A 26989-nucleotide genomic window follows, 5' to 3' on the forward strand; every position below is an offset into this window, starting at 1 on the left:
CCTGCCTATATCCCACCATCTCTGCCCTTTGAGCCATCCTGCACCCCCATGGACCCTGCCATGTGCATTCTGCTGTCCCCAGCTGACCTTCACTGTCTTCTTTCTCCTAGTGCTGTTGACAAGGCATGCCTACACCAATCTTCCATAAGGTGGCTGCAGGTCAGTGAAGCCTTCTTTCCAAATCCTTGGGAAGGCTTTCTGAGGCTCCAGAAAGGCTGCTTGCAGTTTCAGGAAGAAGAATTGGCACAAAAAATAAATATCAGATAAAAAATTTTCGAACAGGCAAATAAACCCGGGAGATGGTTGGCTTATAGATTGAAAAACCAAAAAGATAAAAGATGGATTAATGGACCCAGATTGTTGGGGGCAATTAAGCTGACTTTGTAATAATGCCGCTTGGGTGGGGGCGAAAGCCCTAATAAGCAGGCATATACATAGAATGAAGGCTACTGCTAAGCACATTGATTTGTGCTTTAAATTGTAAGCTGCCCTGAGTCTTCGGAGAAGGGCGGGATATAAATGGGATTAAAAAAAAACAAAAAAAAAACTATGTAATGAAGTGGGAGAGGATATACCAGACTGAAGGGGGAAAAAACACATGACATACGAATTCTATAAAAACCTCTATATAGACGATGAAAAGATTAGTGAGGGAAGAATCTGACAATACCTCATAAATGCCAATCTACCGAAGGTCCTGGAAGAATTCCAAAATATATTAAATAAGGGCATAACACTTCAGGAAATTATAGACACAATTAAAAAACAGTAATAAAACACCCGGCCCTAATGGATTATTGTCTGAAATATATAAAAATCTCCAAGAACTTTTGAGCCCAACTTTACTGGATACATTTAATGAAGTATTAAAAGTAGCAAAGATCCCAAATTCATGGAATGAAGCAACCATTACGTTAATCCCTAAAGAAAACTCCGATTTGACTGTCATTAAAAACTATAGGCCTATTTCTTTATTAAATACGGATTATAAGATTTTCATAATAATAATGGCAGAAAGATTGAAAAGATACTTGCTTGAATTTATCCATAGTGACCAAAACGGTTTCCTGCCCAAAAGGCAAATAAGACATAATGTTAGGATCATATTAGACACATTTGAATACTACGAATCGCATAATGAAAAACAAATGGCATTGATTTTTGATGACGCGTAGAAAGCATTTGACAACGTCAAATGGGATTTCATGCTTACCCAACTCAAACATATGGAATTTGGGGAAAGATTCATAAACGTGTTCAAACCAATTTATTCTAAACAAGAAGCAAAAGTAATTATAAATGGAGAATTAACAAAAAGTTTCCAAATACAAAAAGGTACGAGACAAGGCTGCCCACTATCAGCATTATTATTTGTACTCTCTCTAGAAGTCTTAACAAGAATAATCCGAAAAGATAAATTGATTAAAGGCCTAGAAACTAAAATAAGAGATATTTAAATTACAGGCCTATGCAGATGACTTAGTCTTTATTTTGGAAGAGTCCGGAACAAGACTATTAAAGGTTTTGGAAAACTATGGAGGTGTAGCAGGGTTGAAGATTAACAAAGAAAAACCTAAAATGCTAGTTAAGAACATGACTAAATCACAAGAAAATGAGCTTGCAGAAAAAAATAATATCCAAATAACTAAAAAAGTAAGGTATCTGGGGATTCAACTGATGGCAAGATGCATCACACTTAAAAGAGAAAACTACGATAAACTAATAGACCAAATTACAGTGGATTTAGATAGATGGAAAAACCTGCAGCTCTCTTTTATGGGGAGAATAGCGACAATTAAGATGAATGTACTCCCTAAATTACTTTTTCTATTTCAATGCATACCGATTAAATTAGGCAAAAACTTCTTTGAAAATTTAAATAAAATTACAAATTTATTTGGCAAGGGAGGGAACCGAGAATTAAATTCAAATTATTACAAGATGCAAAGGAAAGAGGAGGATTCGGCCTCCCAAATTGGGAAAGATACTATCAGGCAGCAACATCTGCTTGGATAAAGGAATGGATATACCTAAGGAATAGGAGACTGTTAGCATTAGAAGGCCATGACATGCAGACAGGGTGGCATGCAATACTGTGGTATGGGAAACATAAGGCACACCAGTATTTTCAGAAGCATTATATTAGACAGGCACTATTAGATGTGTAGACTAAAATTAAAAAAAAATAATTACATAAAAATTCCCAATTGGATATCAACATTGGAGATATTTATGCACCCAAAATTTATGAATTTAGGAAAGGTAATTACATATAAAGAAATTTTAGATGAAAGTGGAGAGTTGAAAACAAGGGAAAAATTATTAGATCACATAGAGCTGGAATGGTGGGCATATCTGCAAATACAATCACGATACAGAAAAGACAAAAAAGAACCTGGGATAAAATTAGAACGCACAGAATTAGATAAAATTCTATTAGAAACAGAAGATAAAACGATATATCAATATTTATTAGAGCAAGACATGCTAGAAGAACAAATAAACCACTGCTAATTTGGAGCAAAAATTTTGGCTATAGTATCGATCTAGATAATTGGCAATTATTATGGGATAGGAACAGGAGGCTAACGTTAGCCACCACCTATAAAGAAAATCTATATAAGATGTTTAACAGATAGCATTGCCACCCCCAAGACTAGCAAAAATGGATAAAAAAACTTCTTCAATATGTTGGAAATGTAGAAAATCATTGCCAGGGACCTACTATCACATGTGGTGGAAGTGCCCAAAAGCTCAAGAATTTTGGCATCTGATAAAAAATTGGCTGGAAGAGATATCACAAATCACAAAATATCAAATTAAAATCAAACTTTTTTATTAGGAATTACCAAAGATAAATTCAGTAAAGGATCTTTATATTTAGTACTGCACTTTTTAAATGCAGCAAGACTAGCCTATGCTCAGAAGTGGAATGGAAAAGAAACCCCCACCGAAGAAGTAATAAATAAAATATTATCCTGCGCCAAAATGGATAGGTTAACATTAGAGCTTAAGAACAAAACTGAAACAGACTATTACGAAATTTGGAATGAAGTGTATAAATGGCTAGAGTTAAGGAGGAAGGCTGGGACAAATGTTGATTGGTAAGTCGATAGCATAGAAATCTTTATACCAGTATTCTCTATAAGATAGAATAGAAAGTTATTTAACTATAACTGTATACGATCTAAAGAATATTTACTAGAGTTCACAGATTCTATACGTAAATTTGTTATATTGTAGAGACCTTTTTCTTTTTCTTTTCACAAGGTAATACTAATAGTATTGTTTAAGCCAGGAAAGCTGTATCATGTCCACTCTGTTTTCTGTGTTTTTAACTGTATATTCAATAAAAAAAAAAGTAAAAAAGGAAATAATTTGATACCCAGTCTCTTAAAAACATTCTTTGAGGATTCCATAAACATGAAACATACTTTCTGATGTATTCGCTTCTTTCTTAAATCAATATCTGGACTTGGCTCTAATGATTTTCAAGATTGGGTATTTCAATTCTTCATTCCACATTTCAAGTATATAATAGTAGTTTTCATTTAATTTCTACTTCATTTTATTTTTGAAAATTCCATGTAAAATTGAATTGTTAATTTCACTTTAAGCACAGTTTCTTTTAAGGATCATAAGATTCCAGGTACCTCTGAAGCTGCTAGGCATCTGGTCCATATAGACATATTGCCTACTGTCTTCAAATATGGATTGTTCAAGTTAGTTTCTTTATGGTTCTGGGTCTAATTTTCACCCTTTACCTATTTAGTAACAAAATATGCTACTTTTAAGGCTAAAAAATGAAAATCCTTGTTGTTATACTTTCATTGTAAAATTTGCTGAGATTTCAAAGGGGTAATACAATGTAATTGAGCCAAAACAGGGCAATAATCCGAAAAAAAATTTATTCCACACGAATGTATGAAATGAAAACCAGGTAAGCTGAAAATTTGATATATTAAATCTCAGTTTTGCTAAAAAAATATTTTAGGGGTTTTGGCTGCTATAAATTTTCTAGTAATTTATAAAATATATGAACTGATAATTGTAATTCCTTTTAAAATATCTATATAAATATAGATAAAATACTTTAGTAACATCCAGTTTCAAAGCAAATGTATTAATTAGGAATCCAACACTGACCTGGTAAATACTGAATTACCATTTCTGTATATCACTCCAAAACACTGCAAAGGACCAGAAACAGGTTTCAAAATATTTCTGTTGGGCACTGTCATACAGGGCATATAATACTGCTAATTTCCTTTAAAATCTTAGTTAAACAAATTAGCAGTGTTATACACTGTCCATACCACTGATTGATAACATATACATATGGTCCTCAAGATACAATTGTAATGGAGCCTGTCTATTATGGTCACATGTTGCATTGTCATCTCACATAACAATATCCCATGCCTACTCTCCCCAATGCAGTCAGGTTGTTAAGTGAGACATGGGGTGCCTCAGGTGGGGAAGACCCTTGGTGACCTAGAATAGGCCCTGGTCTGTCTGCCCTGGCCTTCCCAAGGCCTCCCTGTTCTCCAAGATATCCTATGCTATACTTCCTGCCCCTGCTCTTGACTCCCATTGTGACCCCCTGGGCCTTAGGCCTGATTCCCATGCCACTGAACTAAACACCCTCTTCACTTGCTGTTTGAAACTTCAAGGCCTCCTAAAGTGCTGGAACAGTGGCAGAGATATTTATAGCCATCAGAATGCAGTTCAGCCGCTGGGTATTTGGCAGCCACTTTTAGAATAGTGCCATATGCGTGAGGGACAATGTAGTTTGCACCACCATTCAGAAACCTCTGGGCCAGAATTAGCTACCGCTTTTGGAAATGCACTATGCAGCCACAGGACAAAGCATTCTGCTTTGCTACCTAATGAGGTCTGCATAGCGATGCAGAAAGCAGTTTTAAGGCAACAAAACCGATTTGTCCCTTAGCTGCCATTTCGCCCTGCCACAAGTGGGTGGAACAAAATGGTTGCATATGGATCACCGCTGCATGGCCCAAGGACATGTAGCGTGTCCTTTTGTAATATGTCCAGAAATGTTCAAAAGATAAATGTGGGATATGTGACAGGCATGTAAAGAGCAGGCCCAAGTGGTGTGAGGACAGTGGGATAAAAGGAGGGGAAAGGAGGGGAAGCACTGCAGCAGCTGTAACTTTGAAAAAGGGTCATATGTAGGTTTTGGGGATTCTGGTGTAATATCCAACAGCTGTCAAGTGACCTTTCTGTCTTGACGAACTACCTCTACAAACCATAGGAAAATTTCATTAACAATACTTTCTTCCCACCTCCTGTACCTTTTTAAGGATAAATCAGACAACTTTTAAGATTTCTTATGAGGAAAAAATTAGAGAGCTCAGAACACTGTTGCATCTACTTTTATTATCTATATTAATTTGCAGCTAATTTCCAAAATAGCAAATAATACTTTTTCTCTCATTTCTGTATGAAATGCAAAATATTGAACTTGGGAAGATGTACTAGGAATATACATAAAACAAAGTATTTTATAAGCAATCCAAAATCAAGACAAGCTGAATTGTTTTGGACTCGCTATTTTTATGCAATAAGTAGGGCAATCCCTTAAACAGTTCAGTATTCTAACTAATTTCCATATTTTTTTAAATCCATGCAAAACATTGTCACATTGAATATTTGCTTCCAAAAGTTAATATTATAACAGGAGAAATTTTATGTAAGACATTCCAGTATGTTTTAATTTGATAGACTGCTTATTTGCTGCCCAATTGGAATGTATAATAGATGCATTCTAAATTAGCAAAATAAAAGTATCTGATTAGCAAAATAAAAGTATCTATGATTAGCAAAATAAAAGTATCTATGGTAAAGACAGCATATAAAATCTTTGTAAAAGAAAACCATAGTTTAATCTGTAAAATAAAATTTAGTTAGGGCTTGTTACAAAGAAAAGAATATGAATACTGGTTAGGTTGGGTGGCTGTGACTAATTTATAGCAGATATTCAAGGCTATCCAGAAGTTGCTAAGTTGTCTCACTGGTGGATATATTAGCTGGGACAGCTGGCCCTGGGTTTCAATAATGTTCAGAGAGCTATATATGCAGACTTTAAAAATTAATGCCAGATAATTTTTTTAGCTTATTGCATTATTTACAACTTGTGGATGCAAATGAAATTTGACTACTATACTTAGTCTCACTTCAATGGTCCTATAAAGATATTGACACTTATTTTAAATACTAAGATAGACCTTATGGGATGAAATAACTAATCTCACACAGACCGTTTTCCCTACCCACAGTACTTCTTTACATAGAAGGCAATAATGACTGAGAATTTTCAATAGTCATTGCATATATTTGAAGATATTTCAAGTAATATATTGTAATATAATCCTTATGTGTTATTGTTGGGTGGCAAAAATTGGTATTTAAATTGCTATTATTTCAAAATATACCAATTCTTAAAAAAAAAAACCTTGAAACTCCAAGGCTGACCTATTTCAGTAATGTAATGTTATTGCCCTGACCACTGAATTCTTGAATCACACTTATTTTAAAAAGTGTTCCTCATACAATATTAAAACAATAAATATTTCCCCCTTAAAATATCTTCAATTAACACTTAGAACATTTAATAGGAATACAATTCAAAAGAAGCTCTTAGAGATAATTTTCTGTAGGAAACAGGCTCTTATCTGAATCTAATAGTCAGTTTTTCTGGTCTTTTCTCTGGATTGCTGCCAAGGCGTTTTTCTTCACAGGTGGGCATTTTCCCCCAATCGACAGTTGAAAATTCCGTCATGCCACGCTTCATGGCCCGCACAAAGACAGCATCTTCTGGATTTGCAAATGGTATTCTTTAAGAGTAACCCCACCCCCCCCAAAAGTTAGTAAATGACAATATTCTTATTCAACCAATGATTAAATAGGCACTTGTATTGGAATTTAAGCATATTCTTAAAATAATCACAAAAATGGGACTACCATTTCTAAAATGAGGCTCCCTTATTTCTTCCTCTGTAATCTCAAAAATTGCTCCAAACTCACAACCAAATTCTGCTCAAATCTCAAGACCTGCTCCAAACCCAAAACTGAACTCTGCTCTGCCCAAAATTAGTTTTTCCCTCAGTGTATTTTGTTTGTTTTTGTCTTTAAGCTAACTCTGACCCTGCTGACTGCCTGGACAAGTCCAGGAGCTTTCCTTGGCAACATTTTTAGAAGTGGTTTTCCATTGCTTTTGTCCTTGATCTAGGAAGAGTGAGAACTCAAGTTTCCCCACTTCTAGTTACTGCTCTGACCACTAAATCAAACTGGTTCTCAGTATACTTTGTACCATATAATTATGCAAATGGTATACAAATTAAAAAGGGAAATATACATGATATACAAGTTAAATAGTCTAAATATATTCATACCAATTATATCTTTCATTGAAATGTTCTTTTGCAAATCATTTAAAATTCAAGATGGGTGAATCTAGAAATGTTTAAACTTCTAATGTAACATAACTCTTCATGAAGTTTATAAAATGAGTATTAATGTTTATATAAGCACAATTATCTGTTCAATTTAAGGAGCTATGGCTTGACTTGTCCTTTTAAATAGAACTTTTTATTTACAATATAATCTTAAAATATGGAGAAATTGTTTCAACTACTTACTTAACTAAGTGATTTCCAAACTTGCAACCTAAAATAATTATTAAAAAATGAATGTTGTATATACCTTTTGTCAACTGACATATACTACTAAACAACTAATCAATTTAAATTACATTCATTTTAAAAAATAAATACATAAAATTATCAATCTAAAATATTTATTCAGTAAAATGTATTGAATTTTAATTTCAAATGGTTATGGATAGACTCTTATAATTTGTAAATCTTTACAAATTTACAATTTGTAAATCTGGCATAAGAAATATTGCTTTTTTCTATTCAGATTAATTTCTATATGTCATGCTTTTTATATAATTTGGAGATTTATATAGTCCAAAGCCTTTGCCACTTAATCATTATTCTGCTCAAGAATCATTTTCAACTTCTAGAAGCAAAACAATTAATTTTAATAGGTGCTTTATATTCATGCAATATATACATACAATAAACATTTTTGTTTCATTTACCAAAGTTCAAAATCTCAAATAGTTTAATTTTTGAACCAGAAAAGCTAAAAATAGATCAAATAATTCAATTATGTTTTATGAATAATTTTTATTGATATGTACAATATAATTACAAATAAAGATCTTTTGAGGTGAAGAGGTAAAATAATAATAATTATAAAAGTTTAGATAATGTTGGAAATTGTTAAACATGTTAGGAAAAGAATGTTGATTGATAATCTATGTTGTTAAGAAACCTGGTAGTTCGTGTGATTAGGACACTGGTCTGACAAGCAGCAAACTCATGTTCAAGGCAAGGTTGACTCAGCCTTCCATCCTTCCGAGGTAGGTAAAATGAGGACCCAGATTGTTGGGGGCAATTAAGCTGACTTTGTAATAATGCCGCTGGGGTGTGTGTGAAAGCCCTAATACGTAGGCATATACATAGAATGAAGGCTACTGCTAAACTTGTAAGCCGCCCTGAGTCTTCGGAGAAGGGCGGGATATAAATGGAATTAAAATAAATAAATAAAATAAATGTGCTGCCATGGGGCTGCGTGAGCTCCTGTTATTTGCTCCAGCTCCTCCCGGAGATATTAAAGGAGCCCCCAACTGGGTGTACACCAGGCAACAGTGATGTCACTAGCTAATCCTTTCAAACCTTGGTGCCTCCAACAAGAATGCAAAATCTATTCTATTTTAGTAAATTATTGTTGAAATACCTGGAGGCAAGCGCAACGCTTTTGTGGGTGCCAGCCTGAATGCTGCCTTTGGCAACAAAGGTATATCTACTCTCTTCCCAAATCCTATGGACTGAAGGACAAGAGTCTTCTCATGATTGTAGATATGCAGAGCTGATTCTCTTTCTTTTCTAGTTATTTCTGGGGAAAATAAAAAAAGTTTTGTCAGATCATTAAACTATTTAAATACTTTTCATTACATGCTCAAGTCTCTTTGGCTTTTATTTATTTTTTAAGAGACTTATCACATTCCACAAAATATTCCAGAGACTCCTTTATGTCCTTCCATCCTTTCTTTAGAATATTCACTGAAAATTTCAGTGCCAATTGCCCTTTTAGAGGCATTTTGAAACCTTGCTTCCAAAGGTATTATTGGTGGTTGATCTATAAAATTGAGAAGTTTTGAAATTTATGGTGTGAATAAAATGGATAATAGCTATTTTCCCTTTCAAAATATTATAGCCAGATGTCAATCAATGAAACTGAATAAATGAAATTGGAAAAATCAGAACAAAAAAGATCATTTTTATAACACATAATTAAACTTCAGAATTTGCTACAATATGATGTTTTGATGGCTGCAAGCTTGACTGGCTGCAAAAAAAAGTTAGATTAATTCATAGGAATCATGGGTATGAATAGTGACTACATGTAGTTTGCAACCTACTGTCATTTGTTCAGTGACTGTTTGTTACAAAAATCCTGAACATTAAGGTGGTTAGGACCAATCCTTGAAATGCCAGTCATTATAGTACCTTCTTGGTCATTTGTTTACAATCTGGGTGCTTGGCGATTGGTTAGCAACCAGTTGCAGCATTCTGCAATAATGTGATTGCCATTTGCTATCTTCTTTATTGGCTTCTTCAGAAATTAAAAGGGGAAGCCATCAGGGAAGGTCACTAGTTTCCCTAGTGTACTCTCCCTAACACTCATGTGACCCTTGAACTACTATACAACCTCCATGACCCATGTCTCTTGAACCCGTTAGCTATCATTCTCATGCACCTCCTACCTAGTACCTTCTATTGCACCCCTTGCACACTCCTTCCTCAACCCTTGGTGGACCTCTCACATACACTTGCATATACCCTTCCCATTTGCATAGTATCTTCAATCTCTAATCCACATTCTCATACACCCTCACATCCTTCTTCCACACCACTTTGCACACTCATCTTGCATGTCACCTCATGCACCCCCTTGCACCTACTCAGACTTGCACCTCTCAAGCACCTCCTTAGCTCCGCTTCTTGGCCTGCAGTGTGCCTCTAGCACAGCCCTCATACTCTTTCACATCCTGCCTCATCCTCTGCATTCCTTCCCATGTACCTCTTGCTACTTCCTCCACCCAGCAGCAGTGCCTGACAGTTTGTGATTTTGTTCAGGAAACCTGGCAGGAACACACTTCACCAAGCAACCATGGGATTCGGTTAACAACAGCAGCTAGGACTACTGAGATTGCTGTTGCTAAACAATATGGTAGTTCATTACAATTGCATCACTTAGCAATGAAAATTCTGGTCCCAATTTCTACTGCAAGTCAATAAAACTAATTTATCCATCAACTATCCAATGCTAGCTCCATCAATAAAATATACAACTATAAAATCCATGCATATTAAACCTTATACAATTATTTTAACCATAAGAATAATACTTTTATTCTTTACAAAACACTCTTCTTGAAAAAAGAGAATTCTACCTTTTCTGTCAAGCAAAGTTACTGAGGGAATGTGATATATTACATATAGGCGATATCTGTATTCTTGTGACAGAGGATTGTTAAACAGGTCTGCAGAAGTTGAAACACAGAAGAAAATTATTCAGCAAAAACTTGACAATATTCACGCTAATTTTGACTTTGCAAATATAATATGCTATTTTGAATTCAGAAAGTATATTTTTCCTGAACCTTCTCACCCACTGTGAAATGCATTGTGAAAATATGACCACCCTTGCTTTTTGTCATCCTTTGTTCATTATCTTTTAAATGTACCTTATGATTAACTGGGAAAAGTTACCACTTTAAGCAAGAATCTACAGGTTCCACATCATGTGCTATTCTTTTTTTCCTGCCCCTTGCAAATAGACTTGTTAATGCATTTCAGAGACAAATTGCAACTGCAATAGATCTGCCTCTTTCCTAGATAATAATAATAAGTAAATTGGAAGAGACCTTGGAGGTCATCTAGTCCAACCCCCTGGTCAGGCAGAAAATCCTATACCATTTCAGGCAAATGGCTGTCCAGCTATTGAGGAACAAGTGGCAAGTTGCTACCAGTGCCAAAGATCCAGACCTGAACAACCATGTGCTCCTGTACATAGGTGGGAGACAACGCACAACCCACGGTCTAGGGTACATATAGATTATGCGGGACCATTCCAGGGACAAACATTCTTAGTAACAGTGGACAGTTATTCTAGATGGTTAGAGGTGGTGCCTGTAAAAAGTATGACGTCTGCAAACACCATACAGGTGCTGAGGGGGCTCTTTGCCACACATGGGTTACCCAACGTAATTGTTTCTGATAATGGCCCTCAATTCACGTCTACTGAATTTCAGGATTTTATCAGGGCCAACTCGATTAGACACGCAACATCGGCACCCTTTCACCCCTCCAGTAACGGATTGGCAGAGAGAATGGTAAAATCAACGAAAGACGCACTGTGACAAGTGATAGCGGGCGACTGGCATCAGAGACTGGCACAATTTTTATTGGCTCAACACACAACTCCATGTACAGCCACAGGTAAGACCCCAGCTGAGCTGCGTTGGGGTAGAAGACTTATCACTAGATTAGACAGACTTCACCCAGACAGGGTGGCCGCAGAGGCGGAACAACCCAACGCAGCTAGGGAACTGTCTGTGGAGGAATTAGTTTGGTACAGGAACTATGGACTGGGTAACAAGTGGATGCAAGGGGTGGTTGTTGAGGGGGAAGGGGGAAGGCAGATCAGAAGACATATTGATCAACTTAGGAAGCGGGTACCTGAGAGTCTGCAACTTCAACAATCTCAACAACAAGTGGTTCGCTCAGAGATGGAAGAAAGGCCAATCAGTGAACCACAAATGGACTTGGCGGTGGGTCTACAACCACCAGTACCGACGGCGGCCTTCTCTGTACCAAACGTAACTGCACCTCATTTTAGGCAAGAAACAACTGAAGTTGGCAGCAAAGCAGTCACAGCCAGACGGCCTAATCAGGAATCTGCCACAGACCACACAGGGACTGTAGAATAGTCAGTGGGAAAAGAGTCCTCGCATGAAAAGAATGTTGTAGACAGTAAGCCAGCTAATACAGAGGCCGGAAAGCCGTCAGGAAGGTACCCTGTCAGAACTCACAAAACTCCGGCCTATCTTAAGGATTATGTGAGACCATAACTGGAGGTGATTGTTGGTGTTGTGACTGGATAATAATTGCTCTCGTGGGGGGAAGGGGTGTTGTGTATGTAGGATGCTTGACTGGCAGAGCCAACCTAACATCACTGACATCACCCAGGTGATGTGATAGGTAAACCTGTCTGGCGGGAAATATTCGACACCAGGTTGGGTGTTACCTGACCGGTGGGAAAATGGAGTAATCGGGTTGGTTAGCTGGTGGGGCATCAGTAGTTTATAAGGGGTTGACAAGGGAAGGACCACGGCTTCCATTATGTAATCAATAAACGGAACAGTCATGTACCTAGTCTCTTCATTGTGTCCACACGGCGGCTACGACATAACAGTACAGATAGGACATTTTCCTAGTTTGAAAAGAGTGCTGCGAAAGACAGCTGCAAAATAAGTGTTGCACTGAACTAAGCCAGACATGCTGAGATGAAAGGAATCTCAGATACACTTGCCCTGAATGTACCACCACTATTTTTTATTTTTAGTTATGTGATTCGCGTGCCGTTAGGCATGCGGGCCACTACTATGCTCCTCACTCACCTTAACTCATAGTATTGTAGCTTTTCCCAGCAGCCTCTGGCATTTTAAAAGCAAAGAGGGTCCAATCAGCAAGGGCTTAGCTACTATGCTCCTCACCCACCTTAACTCACAGTACTGTAGCTTTTCCCAGCAGCCTCTGGCAGTTTAAAAGCAAAGAGGGTCCAATCAGCAAGGGCTTAGCTACTATGCTCCTTACCCACTTTAACTCACAGTATTGTAGCTTTTCCCAGCCGCCTCTGGCAGTTTAAAAGCCTAAAAAATGACTTATTTGAAAGATGACTTATTAAGATCATCATCATATTTCAGTAAAATAACATGTATTCAATACATGTTACATCCAGGCTTACAAAGTTGATGAAGTAGACAAGCTCAAGAGAATCTCTATATCCTGATTGTGTATTACCACCCTCCCTTTTATATCATAGTGTATCGGATAGGAGCTACATTTGTGTCTTCTAAATACAATCTTGCTTCCCAAGAATTAAGTTAAGTTTTAGATCTCTTTGTTTATATAAAGAGGAACTAGAGATCAAATTGCCAACATACGCTAGATCATGGAGAAAGCTAGAGAGTTCCAGAAAAACATCTACTTCTGCTTCATTGACTATGCTAAAGCCTTTGATTGTGTGGATCATAAAAAACTGTGGCAAGTTCTTAAAGAGATGGGTGTACCAGACCATCTTATTTGTCTCTTGAGAAACCTAAATTTGGGCCAAGAAGCAACAGTGAGAACTGGACACAGAACCACTGATTGGTTCAAAATTGGGAAAGGAGTCCGGCAAGGGCCTTAGAAAAGCTGAGCAACAACAAAGCTAGTGGAGGTGACAGTATTCCAGCTGAGCTATTCAAAATCTTAAAAGATGATGCAGTAAAAGTGCTACACTCAATTTGCCAGCAAATTTGGAAAACTCAACTACCAGAAGTACAGGCAGGATTTCGAAGAGGCAGAGGAACTAGAGATCAAATTGCCAACATACGCTGGATCATGGAGAAAGCTAGAGAGTTCCAGAAAAACATCTACTTCTGCTTCATTGACTATGCTAAAGCCTTTGATGTGGCAAGTTCTTAAAGAGATGGACATACCAGACCATCTTATTTGTCTCTTGAGAAACCTATATGTGGGCCAAGAAGCAACAGTGAGAACTGGACACGGAACCACTGATTGGTTCAAAATTGGGAAAGGAGTCCGGCAAGGCTGTATACTGTCGCCCTGCCTATTTAACTTATATGCAGAGCACATCATGAGAAAGCCAGGGCTAGATGAATCAAAAGCTGGAATTAAGATTGCCGGAAGAAATATCAACAGCCTAAGATATGCAGATGATACCACTCTAATGGCAGAAAGTGAAGAGGAACTAAAGAGCCTCTTGTTGCGGGTGAAGGAGAGTGCAAAAGTTGGGTTGAAACTTAACATTAAGAAAACCAAGATCATGGCATCTGACCCTCTCAATTCCTGGCAAATAGATGGGGAAGAAATGGAGGTAGTGACAGATTTTATTTTCCTGGGCTCCAAGATCACTGCAGATGGGGACTGTATCCAAGAAATTAAAAGATGCTTGCTCCTCGGGAGGAAAGCCATGACAAATCTAGACAGCACACTAAAAAGCAGAGACATCACCCTGTCAACAAAAGTGCATACAGTCAAGGCTATGGTCTTCCCAGTTGCAAAGTATAGCAGTGAAAGCTGGACCATAAAAAAGGCTGAGCGCCGAAGAATTGAGGCCTTTGAACTCTGGTGCTGGAGAAGAGTCCTGTGAGTCCCTTGGACTGCAAGGCGATCAAACTGGTCAGTCCTAGAGGAGATCAACCCTGACTGCTCTTTAGAAGGCCAGATCCTGAAGCTAAAACTCAAATACTTTGGCCACCTAATGAGAAGGAAGGACTCACTGGAGAAGAGCTTAATGCTGGGTAAGATTGAGGGCAAGAGAAGAATGGGATGACAGAGAATGAGGTGGCTGGATGGAGTCACTGAAGCAATAGGCGTGAGCTTAAATGGACTCCAGAAGATGGTAGAGGACAGGAAGGCCTGGAGGAACATTGTCCATAGGGCTGCGATGGGTTGGTCACGACTTCACAGCTAACAACAACAAACAACATATAATGGATAATGAGGTTTGTTTTTTCCAAGGAATTCTAAAGTCTGTTTTAGACATGATTTCTTTTTCATAAAAAGGAAATCTAATTAATTGCACTTAAAGAACCACTAGATGGCAGCAGTAGAAAGAACACATATTTACACTATTTTTGTAACTTAGAAATTATGTCAATATTAACCAAAACATTTTTCCTATCATAGTATGGATTTTCATTTTAATTATTTGTAGAGTATGCTATCGTGTGTAATCTTTTGTGTAATTTAATAAATTACACAAATATATCAAGATTTAATGTAATAAATGAGTAGTTTTGCTGAACATTATAATTAATACTTTTTTGCAAAATAAAAATAATTCCGTCTATATTCACTGGATAACATTGGTTACTGGACTGTCAATTTGAAAGAATTCTAAATAATGTCTTTAAAATTGTGTAGTATTCTGGGCTTGTCTGTTTGTTTGTTTTTAAAATAGATGGCATAATGGCCTTTTATGTATTGTTCTTCAAGTCAGTCTTAACTCCTGGCAATTGCCTGAATTTATATAGCTTTCTTGGCATGATTTTGACAAGCAGGTTGTCATTGCTACTTTCTTAGGGCTAGGAGAGCAACTGGCCAAAAGTCATCCAATAGTGTCCTGCAGCAGTAGAACTCTTCAGTTCCCTGGTTTCTAGCCTGGTGCCTTTTACCACTATAATGAACTGACTCTTATTGATCTACTTAAATTATCTTAAATAAATATTCTTATCTAAGAAAAGTGTTCATGCTTCTAAACCAATCTCAACACAGTTATTCTGGAAATGTCCATAACCATCATAAACTTTCTCCCCTTTCAATAGCTGGTATTTTCAAAACGTGGTGGCTATATCTTCCATAGTAGCTGGGATAATATGACAATCATTAATCATCTTTTTAACTTTAGAGTGATTCAGATATGTTCCTGTGAAATGTTCGGTATGCTAGTAATCATTTGGATTTTATTAAACACCTTTAATAATTACTTTACCAAGGAATCCTTACTTCTTAGAATTCTAAAAGCCTAGCAGGATGCATGAGTGCATTCCTTGGGGGGGGGAGAGAAAGATTGCCTACACACTCACTTTAAGGTTAACAGTTTATAATCCTACTTCCCTGCAGGCAATTTCATACAGCAGAATTTAGTGGCGCCAGTACTGTCTTGTTATCTTAATATGAAGTTTCAGACTCAGGCATTTTCATCTGTCCCTTGCTCTGCCCAATATAGTAAAAGAACACACACACACACACATTAATTAAAAAGTACACAGGTGTGCTGAATTACAAAAAATGTTTCTCAACAAAAGAACCTATTTAAAAAAATTGAAGTATAGTATCCCATTCACTTTTCCAAAGCTGCTTCTATGAAACAAATGTATTTATGTTGGTACTGTTATTCTATGTGAGAAATACACACACACACACACACACACACACACACACACACACACATATTATTACTTAAGGTATGTAAAGTTCGCAGTCCTTGTAGTTCTTTCGTAGTCATATCCAATTTTTTTAGCTGATTGTTGTGAAGCAACAAGATCTGCAGTGAGTGTAAATTTTTCAGGGCACCTAAAAATGATAATAAAAAATAAGGCACTATAGGAACAACTTGTACTTTAATTCCTATTGCAAGAAAGGCAATAAAACAATTAAAACATTCATGCTTTCTTTATAAGATTCTTGAAAGCATTTGATTGGATGGCAAAAGCTTGATGGACCAATAATCTAGATAAGTAATGTCCAAACTCTTCATCACCTTTTTCATGAAGTTTCAGATTGCTCATCCACCTCCAAACATTTATTACATGAAAATAGTGGTAATCATCTGGAACTGATCATCATATTCTAGATATCACTCTTGCTAAATTCCATCTCACCTTTAGGATGAAGAACTGGCAAAGACCCCAAAAGATTAATTGACCCCAATTGACCTTCTATCATTAGTTGACTGATTCCCAGTCATTTACTGTTCCACTTTTTATTCCCAGTCATTTATCCACCCCTGGGATAACACCAGCAATCTTTGGCAATATAGGATTTTGGGGGACTCTGGCCTAGACCATGTTTTGACTATGACCATCAAGTGAAATCATGCCAAGAGGAAAACAGCTGGCCTACTATTATTGAAAACAGTTATTTTGAGAGCTATGGTAGCACAATGGTTAGAAAACATTATTGCAGGCTAACTCTGCCCACTGCCAGGAGTTTGAACCTGACTGGCTTAAGGTTGACTCAGCCTTCCATCCTTCAGATGTCAGTAAAATGAGGACTAAGATTGTTGGGGGCAATATGCTGACTCTGTAAACCGCTTAGAAAGGGCTGTAAAGCACTACGGAGCAGTTATAAGTATAGTTATGTGTTATTGCTATTTAACAGAAATCTTAATAAAATTATAGTAGACCAACATGCCTGTTATTAGCAACTATCAATTAAATTTGACATGTTTGTGTTCATTTACAACATTTATGATTATGCAATTATGCAAGTGACATAGTTGATGCAATTTCATCATTCACAGAAGTGATACAAATCACTGTTGAAATATAGTCTATTGTATGTAAAACTTCTTTTATTAATATCCACATAAAGAGATTTCACTACATGAGAACATTACTTAAACTCAGGCAGTACAAGTACCAGTATCATATAACCAAGTCAATATAAGAATTCAACTAAAATATGAATAAATTAATCTCAATCATATAAAAGTAACAATTGGAATTTAAGATTTATTGTTGAGTTAAATATTCCATCTATCTCTGGGGAGCTTACTGAAACATACTATGAAAATATTTTCTTTGTTTTAAATATATATATGCCATTCTAAAAGAAACTTTGGAATTGTAATACATTAAAATTACAATTAATACTTTTAAAGCAAAAAATAATTGTTTTGTGGCATTTCAATTACAGGTAAGGAAAATTAGATAAAAAGGACCATTGCCGCATAAAAATCAACACAATATATGTATTTTCAAAAGAAAATAAATAGAAGAACAAAAGTCCTTATCTAGTGCAAGAATGGCCATTACATATTTTAAGAGAACATTTTTACTGTCCATATATTAAACTTATTTCTTACTCAGAAAAATCAGATAAAATGAAATGTTTAAACAGTACCTGTTATAGTTCTGATATCATTATTATGAAGATATAATTCTGTCAAGCAACAGTTATATTTCACGAATGTTATATACTGAATCTAAAAAAAGAAATTAGAATAGCATTATTATTATTTTATTGGTATAGCATAGTCACTTTTACAATGGCTTTGTTGATTTTTTTAAAAAAATTCCTTAATAATGTACATACATAGGGTATTTTGGGAAATTTATTCTAATGAGTTTGCTGAATTAAAAGAGATTAGAAATGTACACAATTATATTTCTGGAACTGGACGCTTTTGGATAAATCCAGAACATTTCATTTGTCTTTTCTGTCACTATTCTTGCAGTCTGGACATTTTCCAAAAGGTAATCTGCAAACATGGAAACATTTTGTGATATGCCAGAAAATTGCTGTGATATTCCAGAAAATATCCCATTGAATTTATACACAGCTAGATTCTATGGAATATTGTAGTTTTATGAAGACTCTTAAACATGCATATTTATGTAGCTTAATATGATAAATTAATAGTCCACTATACATACAGTTATGTTTCAGGGAGGTCCCTGTAGCTTTTATAATTTTCATTATAATTCTGAAATTTTGGCTTATTTGTAAATACAGCCAATGGTGCTCCCCTTGAAAGAATAATCTGAGATAATCAGAGATAAGAAATAATTGCAGTTATAAAAATTCTTGTATTTTAATACCTTATTATGGTTTAGCCACAAAGTTCTCAATTTCCGGAACCTTGATAAATGAGGAACATCTTTTAATCCACTGAAAGAGAAATTAATAACTTTATTAGGATGTGACTAGTGAAATAGTATACCACAGTAACACAATACTCATGACTGATTAAACATACAGAAATATTCTTACTCATTCATATTACAATAATTGGGACTAGAATTTCCATTGCTGATGCGGTCATAAAGCACAATATCATGTGATTGTGCCATTTAACGACAGCACTTCGAACAGCCCTAAGTTACTCTCATTGAACACATAATAACAACTTCCTGCTGACACACCTCTTAACTTTGGTTGTGGAAAGGTAGCAGGGTAGATCACAAATGTGACCATGTGATTGCAGGAGTTCTGCAGCAGCCAGAACTTCAAGGACTAGTTGTAAGTACTGGTCATTCAACTCTACCAAACATTTGAATGATAGCTGATTGAATGGTTGTTAACTAAGGACCACCTATATTAACAACTACAGATAGTAGATATGATGCAAAGGATACAGAGAAGACACTAGAAAATTCATCACTAGCCTGATTTGGATTCACATCAGCTTTTCCATATCCATCTTGAATCCCTTTAACTTATTTTAATGGAAACAAAAAACATGACTTCAGATTTATTTTTAAAAAATGAATCTAAAACCAAAAACTACACCATATGCAGTTTCAAATATGACTTATATTTTGTCATAAACTAAAACAACTCTGTGGTAGAAAAGGAAAAGCTTTGTCGGCAAGCTTGTAAGCCGCCCTGAGTCTTCGGAGAAGGGCGGGATATAAATGGAATTAAAATAAATAAAATAAATAATATCTAGAATATATGGTAACAAATGTGTCCTTCACACATTGGTGTCACAATGCCCCTAAATAATAATTTATTTTCTTTATTTTTTCTTTCATGAGTGCAGCTATAGGTTGGAGCATTGTAAGATTAACCAGTTATGGTTTAGCCTACAGATTATGATTTTGCAAGATAAGCTTAAAGCTTAACATTACTGTGAGACTTTGTCCATAAAAATGGCAAATACGCTTAATGGGCTTCACTTACTTCATTCACTTCAATTGTGATTAAGTGTTTTGAGAGATTGGTAAAGGACTACATGGTTTCATAACTTCCCCCTACATTTGACTCATTACAGTTTACCTATCGGAAGAACTACTCTGTAGAAGATGCACTTTCTTGTGTGCTTCAACTTAGCTTGGCACACCTGGAGGGGAAGAATACTTATGTGCGAACGCTGCTTGTGGATTTTAGTTGAACATTCAACACAATCATCCCTCAGCATCTGGTGAACAAATTGGGCCTATTAGGTTTTAATACTCATTTATGTAATTGGATACTTGATTTCCTTGATAGGCCCCAGGTTGTGCGAGTTGGAAAGAAAGTTTCCGATTCCATCTCAAGTACAGTTTCCCCACAGGGCTGTGTCCTGAGTCCGCTACTGTTCATCCTGATGACCCACGACTGCTGTGCCAAATCTGCTACGAATCATATTGTGAAGTATGCAGATGACACAGCAGTGGTGGGTTTATCCAGGATGACAGTGAAGATGCTTATAGGGAAGAGGTGAAGGCTCTGGTGGATTGGTGCAATAAAAGTAACCTGGTTCTAAATACTGATAAAACAAAGGAGATAATTGTAGATTTTAGAAAGAGACGGCATAGTCATACTCCACTCAGTATCAAGGATGCAGCTGTAGAGGTGGTCAACAGTATTAAGTATCTGGAGGGGGCAGATAACTAACAATCTGAATTGGTCTCTCCACACATCATCCTTAGTGAAGCGTGAAAACCAGCGTCTTCATTTCCTGCGTTGGATGAGGACAGCACATCTTTCTCCTGTCCTTTCAGAGGCATGATTGAAAGCATTTTAACAAACTGCATCACTATATGGTTTGGTGGAAGCAGTGCTTCAAATAGAAAGTCCATACAGAGAATGGTAAGGACACCAGAGAAGATCATAGGAAGCTCGCTCCCTGATATTCAGGATGCTGCTTATAAGTGCTATGTTCGTAGAGCTCAAAGCATTATTAGAGAACCTACACACCCACTTTACAGTCTGTTTCTATTGTTCCTCTGTGGGAGGAGGTTTCTAAGTATTTCTAGCAGGACTACCTGATTCTGTAATAGCTTTCTTCCCTATGCCATCCATCTGATAAATTCACAAGATTAGTCTTTCTTGCCATGCACATGTATGTAACCCGAACTAGACTGTTGTTTCTTAGTGTCATATATGTGGGTATATGCATATTTATTTATGTCATATTATAATAATAAAGTTGGAAGGGACCTTGGAGGTCATCTAGTCCAACCCCCTGCTCAGGCAGGAAACCTTATACCATTTTAGGCAAATGGCTGTCCAGTCTCTTCTTAAAAACCTCCAGTGTTGGAGCATTCACCACCTCTGGAGGCAGGTTGTTCCACTGTTTAATTGTTCTAACTGTCAGGAAGTTTCTCCTTAGTTCTAGGTTGCTTCTCTCCTTGACTAGTTTCCATCCGTTGCTTCTTGTCCTGCTTTCAGGTGCTTTGGAGAATAGCTTGACTCCCTCTTCTTTGTGGTAGCCCCTGAGATATTGGAACACTGCTATCATGTCACCCCTCACCCTTCTCTTCATTAAACTACACATACCCAATTCCAGCAACCGTTCCCTATATGTTTTAGCTTCCAGCCCCCTAATCATCTTTGTTGCTCTTCTCTGTACCCTTTCTAGAGTCTCGACATCTTTTTTACATCATGGTGACCAAAACTGGATGCAGTATTCCAGGTGTGGCCTTACCAAAGCATTGTAAAGTGGTATTAGTACTTCACTTGATCTTGATTCTATCCCTGTTAATACAGCCTAGCACTGTGTTGGCTTTTTTGGCAGCTGCAGCACACTGCTGGCTCATATTGAAGTGATTGTCTACTAAGACTCCGAGATCCCTCTCACAGTTACTACTATTGAGCAAGGTACCACCTATACTATACCTATGCATTTGATTTATGTAGTATATATTGGAGGTGGGATCCCTTTGAGAGCTGTATACAACAAAATTTCATTTTAATGTATGCTGATTAGTGTACATTCAAAGTGACAATAAGGTTATTATTCTATTATTCTATTATTCTATTCTTAATTCTTCTCAACAAACCAATCTAAAAGAGAGACAATTTTTATACTGCATTTTGGTTCTAAGATACCTAATTTTGTATTGATAATACCGCTTTCTTTTAAATATCTCATGCTGTCATTTTATTTACAGAATTCAAAATTACACAAGCATACAAATATTTCTTCTTTTTATTTGTTTTCTAAAATCATGAATTTACTTCTAAATGTTTTCATTTATCTTCCAACCTGTTCTTATTCCTTAGATAATCTGGTTGCAAATCTCAAACTACTTACTTTTGATACATTTCACTGAAATCATTGGCAAAAAATCTGAAGACTTGAACCCAAGGGATCTATTTTTTCCCCAGCAGAATTTCATTTCAATCTTTTTTTAAAAAATGCTCATTATCACAAATGTCTAAATTTATCCTTTATTTTAATAAAACTAAGTTCTTTGGGCCTTGAGTATCCAGATGTAGAGGTAAGGATATCAATTTGCTTGTGATTAAATTTTATAGTATTTTACTATAAAACTAAGAATCTTATCAAATCTTAAAAACTTAAAAATTGATCATCCCAATAAACTTTTATTAAATAAATGCAGTCCTAATAAGGAAGTATTCTATACGTGCATATCCATTTAAAGTAAGGCAAAGGAAAAAAAATCAAAATCAAAATATAAAAGAGACATTTAATTAGCCAATCAACATATGTAATATAATAACAATCCTGGGCAGTTTAATCTCTGATAAATGATTTTAAATCTATACATTTTAGCTCAGTGATTTTAAAATGAAATTAGTCTTTATAATTCTTTAAAGATGGATGGTTTGAGATTTGTCACAATATTTTAAGATGATATTCCTTATTCCCACTGATTTTTTAATATTGCCATTTTTAAGCCTACTTTCAATTTTATTTCCAATAAACAGAACTTCAGGTCAGATAATACAGAGGTATTATTTCTAATCCAACAAACTATTAATTGAAATAATGGATATCTCTGCTCTTCCTTTCCTTTCTGAAAATCAAGATTAAATACAGATAAGAAAAAAAGAAATCACAGTTTGCTGATGTATCAAATTATGAAAAGCAAATTCAAACTTATCTTATGCAATTAGACACAATTTACCTAAAACAATTGAAATCAATGACCTTTAGAAACATGTATTTTGGCATAGCTGTTATATTTCAGGTAAATGAAATATACCCTTTGTCTGTATTCATTACCCTTTCATTTTCTAAAACTTGTTCTGGAGGGAAGCAGCTGCAGGTTTGATAGCTGGCACCATTTTTTAGGGGGGGGGGCTTTGGGAGTTGGCTGGAATTCCAGATTGTTTTGTTGTGACTAGAATTGTGAGACGGGGGTTATATTTTGTCTCTTTTAACGGAGTGTTGTACATGTATATAGAATCTTATCTTTCTTTGTTATCTTTAATAAAGTTGTTTTTTTAAAGCAAATTGTGGAGTTGACTGATGGCTTCTAGCATCCACCTCAGCTTGGCTGAGCTACCAACTCCCACAGTTATTTGGTTTCTCTTCCTGCAGTTCAGTCAGATCCAAGGCAGGGATGAGGATTATCCATTTAGTCCTCTTCCGGTTGCCCAAGAGGCCTGATGGAAATTGGTTCAGAATTTCAGAATAAAGAAGGGGTGGTGGCAACAACAAGATTTAATTTTCTAGTCTCCTGGCATGGATAACCTCAGAAACAAAATAACTCAAAGAGGGCTGCTTCAACCCCAAGGCATCTTTATTATTCCACCTCTCTTTCCAAATAGAGAGGGGTAGAGATGGAGGGGGGAGGGGGAGAAAGAGAGGGGGAGAGAACATTTTAGTTAGGCAATCACTAACATGGAACAAAGTTTGTAATAAAAATTGCTGATGAGCAAGCAAAATGATTCTTATTTACAATTATTTCTATGACTTCAACTTGGAAAATTTTCTAAATTCTGGTACTTAGACCATGCTAAATCACTGGTCCAATAAAATAAAGATTAAACAGTAAAGCTGATACCATACTTCAATTTAAAATAATGGAAAACATAAATTAAGAAACAGCCCCAAAAATATTCTGTCTGCTACTGAAATATTCATTGGTCTTACATAGTATAGCTTAATTATAGTAACAGGTGCAAACAACTTACTTTTCTCCAAGGTACAGATCTGTGACTTCTTTATCATTCCTATAGCCACAAATTTTTAATTGTTTGTTTAAAATCTGAAAATAGATTGTATCAGAAAAATTTATTATACATCAACCAGAGTCCCTCCTCAAGACACATCAGCGGTTCAAAAATGTGAAAAATAAATAAATAGAATAAAGATAAACACTACAAAAATATTCCAAATTATACAAGGGGCAGTTACATGGCCATGCTCTTTAAAACAACCATTTTGTGAGAATCCATTATCTTTTGCTCCAAGTTTGATAGTTAAAGCATGCAAGTAACTGAGGTGACAACAGCTTGAGGTAATAGGACTTTCATAGTTTTTCCTTGAAGATGTTTTGCTCTTCATCAAGAAACTGTTCTGAAGAACTTCTTGGATAAGAAGCGAAATATCTCCAAGAAAAAACAAGAGTCCAGTTGCCTCTTGAAAAAGGCACCTTTGGAATAACTATGACCTGGATGACTGAGACTCTCCATAGACATCTGGAGGGAATAAATTTGCTTTTCCTAGGACAAATTTAAGCTCTGTAGCTGATATTTCTTCTTTTGTATATACTTTTCTCCTGCAGAAGAATAGAAAGAGCATCCCCTTTCCCCAAGTTAAAGTTCTGCTTTGAGAATCAAAGCAACACCTTTTTCCTATTGCTCCCTAGATTGGCATCTTATAGAACCTCTTGGGTTCCTGTATCACCTTAATTCTGCTTTACCTGATTTGCTGCCTAGGTTAACAGCTGGCTGAAAATAAAGAGCACACTTTCAAAAAGGAGTTTGAATGAACTCAAAGGCATATTTTTAATCATAACTGTTGAATAAACTGCAGTTGGCTGGGTGTACACATTGCAGGAAGTCATCCACAATTCCCACAATAATCTAAACCCAAGCCAAACACAACACATTATGTGCCAATCGCCAATATAAGAATAAGATTGTACTCAAACTAAAAGGGAGGCTAAAAGGGACATCTCCTTCCTCAAAACCTTTAGGGCATATATATGGACTTGGAAGGCTCTCTCCGATTCGAAAACGATTTATTTTTAGGAAAGGGGGGGAAGGACCTTCTAGGAGAAAAGGGCTTAAAGACAGACCCCCTGCAAAACTGCCCTAGAAGGAGCGGGATGGTGATGAGACTCACCTCGTTAACAATTTGGTGCTCATCCAAACTGATACTAGATCCTTCTTTGTCCCCTCCTGAACCACACTGAAAGGCTTTTGAAGTCTGTCGGGCATCAACGGACTTTTTCGACATTTTTATCTGGGAGAGTGGGCGCGTGGCTTCCCAGCCCGGTGAAAGAGGGATACACAAGACGTCCTGGGGGCAGCACTGGGGTCCCTTTCCCGCTGCTCCAGGCTCTGTCCGTCACTCCCGTCCACGGCTCGTGCACAGAGCAAAGGGGTCAAACGTGCCACGTGCCTGGAACGGTCGCTATGGCGACGGGCAAGCAGCCCGCGCTGTAAACGGTTGTTCTGAAGCGCGCTGAACTCGGCGAGTAGGAAACGCCCAAGAGCCCATCTCTAATCGATGGCTCACAAAATCAGGCAGAGGTAGGCAGTTCCTCCTACTGAGCAGCAATGCAGGGATGCCTTTTGAACATCTTTCCTTCTAGACATAACTTCGGTCTGGCTTATAAAACCACTGATTTTTTACGAAGCCCGTGGTTCATGTAGAAAAAAAAACAACCAAAATGCAAAAACTGGGATGGGTTCACCATACATGTCCGCAGGCTACTGATCTCCTTATGGCCATCTATCTGGAGGCTTTAATATGAATTATTGCACTGAGCAGGGGATTGAACTGAATGCTTACAAAGTCCCCTGCTATGATTTCATAAATGCACGACTGGGGTTGAATCTGCCCTTCACAGTAGGCTAAAATTTATAAATTTATGGTTCAATATGTTATGCAAACGCAATATGTTATGTTCTATACATAAAGTAGGACAACAAAGTAAAGATGTCAGATACCAATTTTTTGGAACATTTTTGTCTACTCTGCTATAATTACTCTTTTTTTTTTTACCAGAAAAAATCTTTAGGGAGGAAAGGAATGCCTTTTGGACTGTGGAGCTAGTATAGGTCTGTCTGTAAACTGGCAAAGAATTTTGTGATTTGAAAGTGGAAATTGTATTATTGATTATTAATACATTCCTGGTAAGATGGGTATGACAGATTTTTATAGTATATGCATAAAATTATTGCAGCCCTATGGCACAACATTTATACATGTTCAAAAGAACATTCATTGCTTGTCTGATGAAGTGTTATACATTAAAACATTCTTTTAGTAATAATATCTCGTATTGTCCAACAAGTTCCATCTCTTTTGATGGGGAGGGAGGTATTGCCCCCCTCAGAAAGGGCTCGCAACTTGGGTGTCATCCTGGATTCACAGCTTAATTTGGAAGATCATCTAACGGCCACAACCAGGAGGGCCTTCGCACTCCCTCGTCACTTCTCGCCTGGATTACTGCAATGCTGTTTACATGGGGCTGCCCTTGAAGAGCACCTGGAGGCTTCAACTGGTGCAAAATATGGCCACGCGGGTGCTTATAGGAGTATCTCGGTATTCCCATGTTACACCACTCCTGCGTGAGCTGCATTGGCTTCTGGTTACCTTCCAAGTGTGATTCAAGGTGCTGGTAATAATCTTTAAAGCCCTACATGGCTTAGGACCGGGGTACTTGCAAGACCACCTGCTGCCATTGTCAACCTCCCATCGCCCGGTTTGCTCCCACAGAGTCAGCCTCCTCAGGGTTCCGTTGGCCAGGCAATGCCAGCTGGTGACCCCCAGGGGGAGAGCCTTCTCTGTGGGTGCACTGACCCTCTGGAATGAGTTGCCTCCGGAGCTGCGGATGGCCCCTGACCTTCAGTCCTTCCGCCGTGACCTGAAGACGTGGTTGTTCCAACAAGCGGGCCTGGACTGACTACGATTTTTAATTAGGTTTTTTATTGAGTTAAATTGTTTTGTAATTTTGCATTTATTG

The 26989-nt window shown here is 36.8% G+C and overlaps 1 protein-coding gene across 1 annotated transcript; it reads right to left on the bottom strand.

Annotated features, from left to right (window-relative positions):
* Positions 1 to 6691: 6691 nt before the first annotated feature.
* LRRC72 (leucine rich repeat containing 72) lies at positions 6692 to 25254 on the bottom strand (the record flags this gene model as incomplete). The annotated part of the gene is made up of 9 exons (XM_083376430.1): positions 6692 to 6857; positions 7662 to 7689; positions 8830 to 8988; positions 10550 to 10639; positions 16350 to 16463; positions 18015 to 18096; positions 18713 to 18782; positions 23985 to 24058; positions 25141 to 25254. The coding sequence occupies 9 exons, from the start codon at positions 25252 to 25254 to the stop codon at positions 6692 to 6694; spliced, it is 897 nt and encodes a 298-aa protein (XP_083232556.1).
* Between the last annotated feature and the right edge of the window lie 1735 nt (positions 25255 to 26989).

The sequence above is a fragment of the Vipera ursinii genome, assembly GCF_947247035.1.
Source record: "Vipera ursinii genome assembly, chromosome: Z".
Classification (NCBI taxonomy): domain Eukaryota; kingdom Metazoa; phylum Chordata; class Lepidosauria; order Squamata; family Viperidae; genus Vipera; species Vipera ursinii.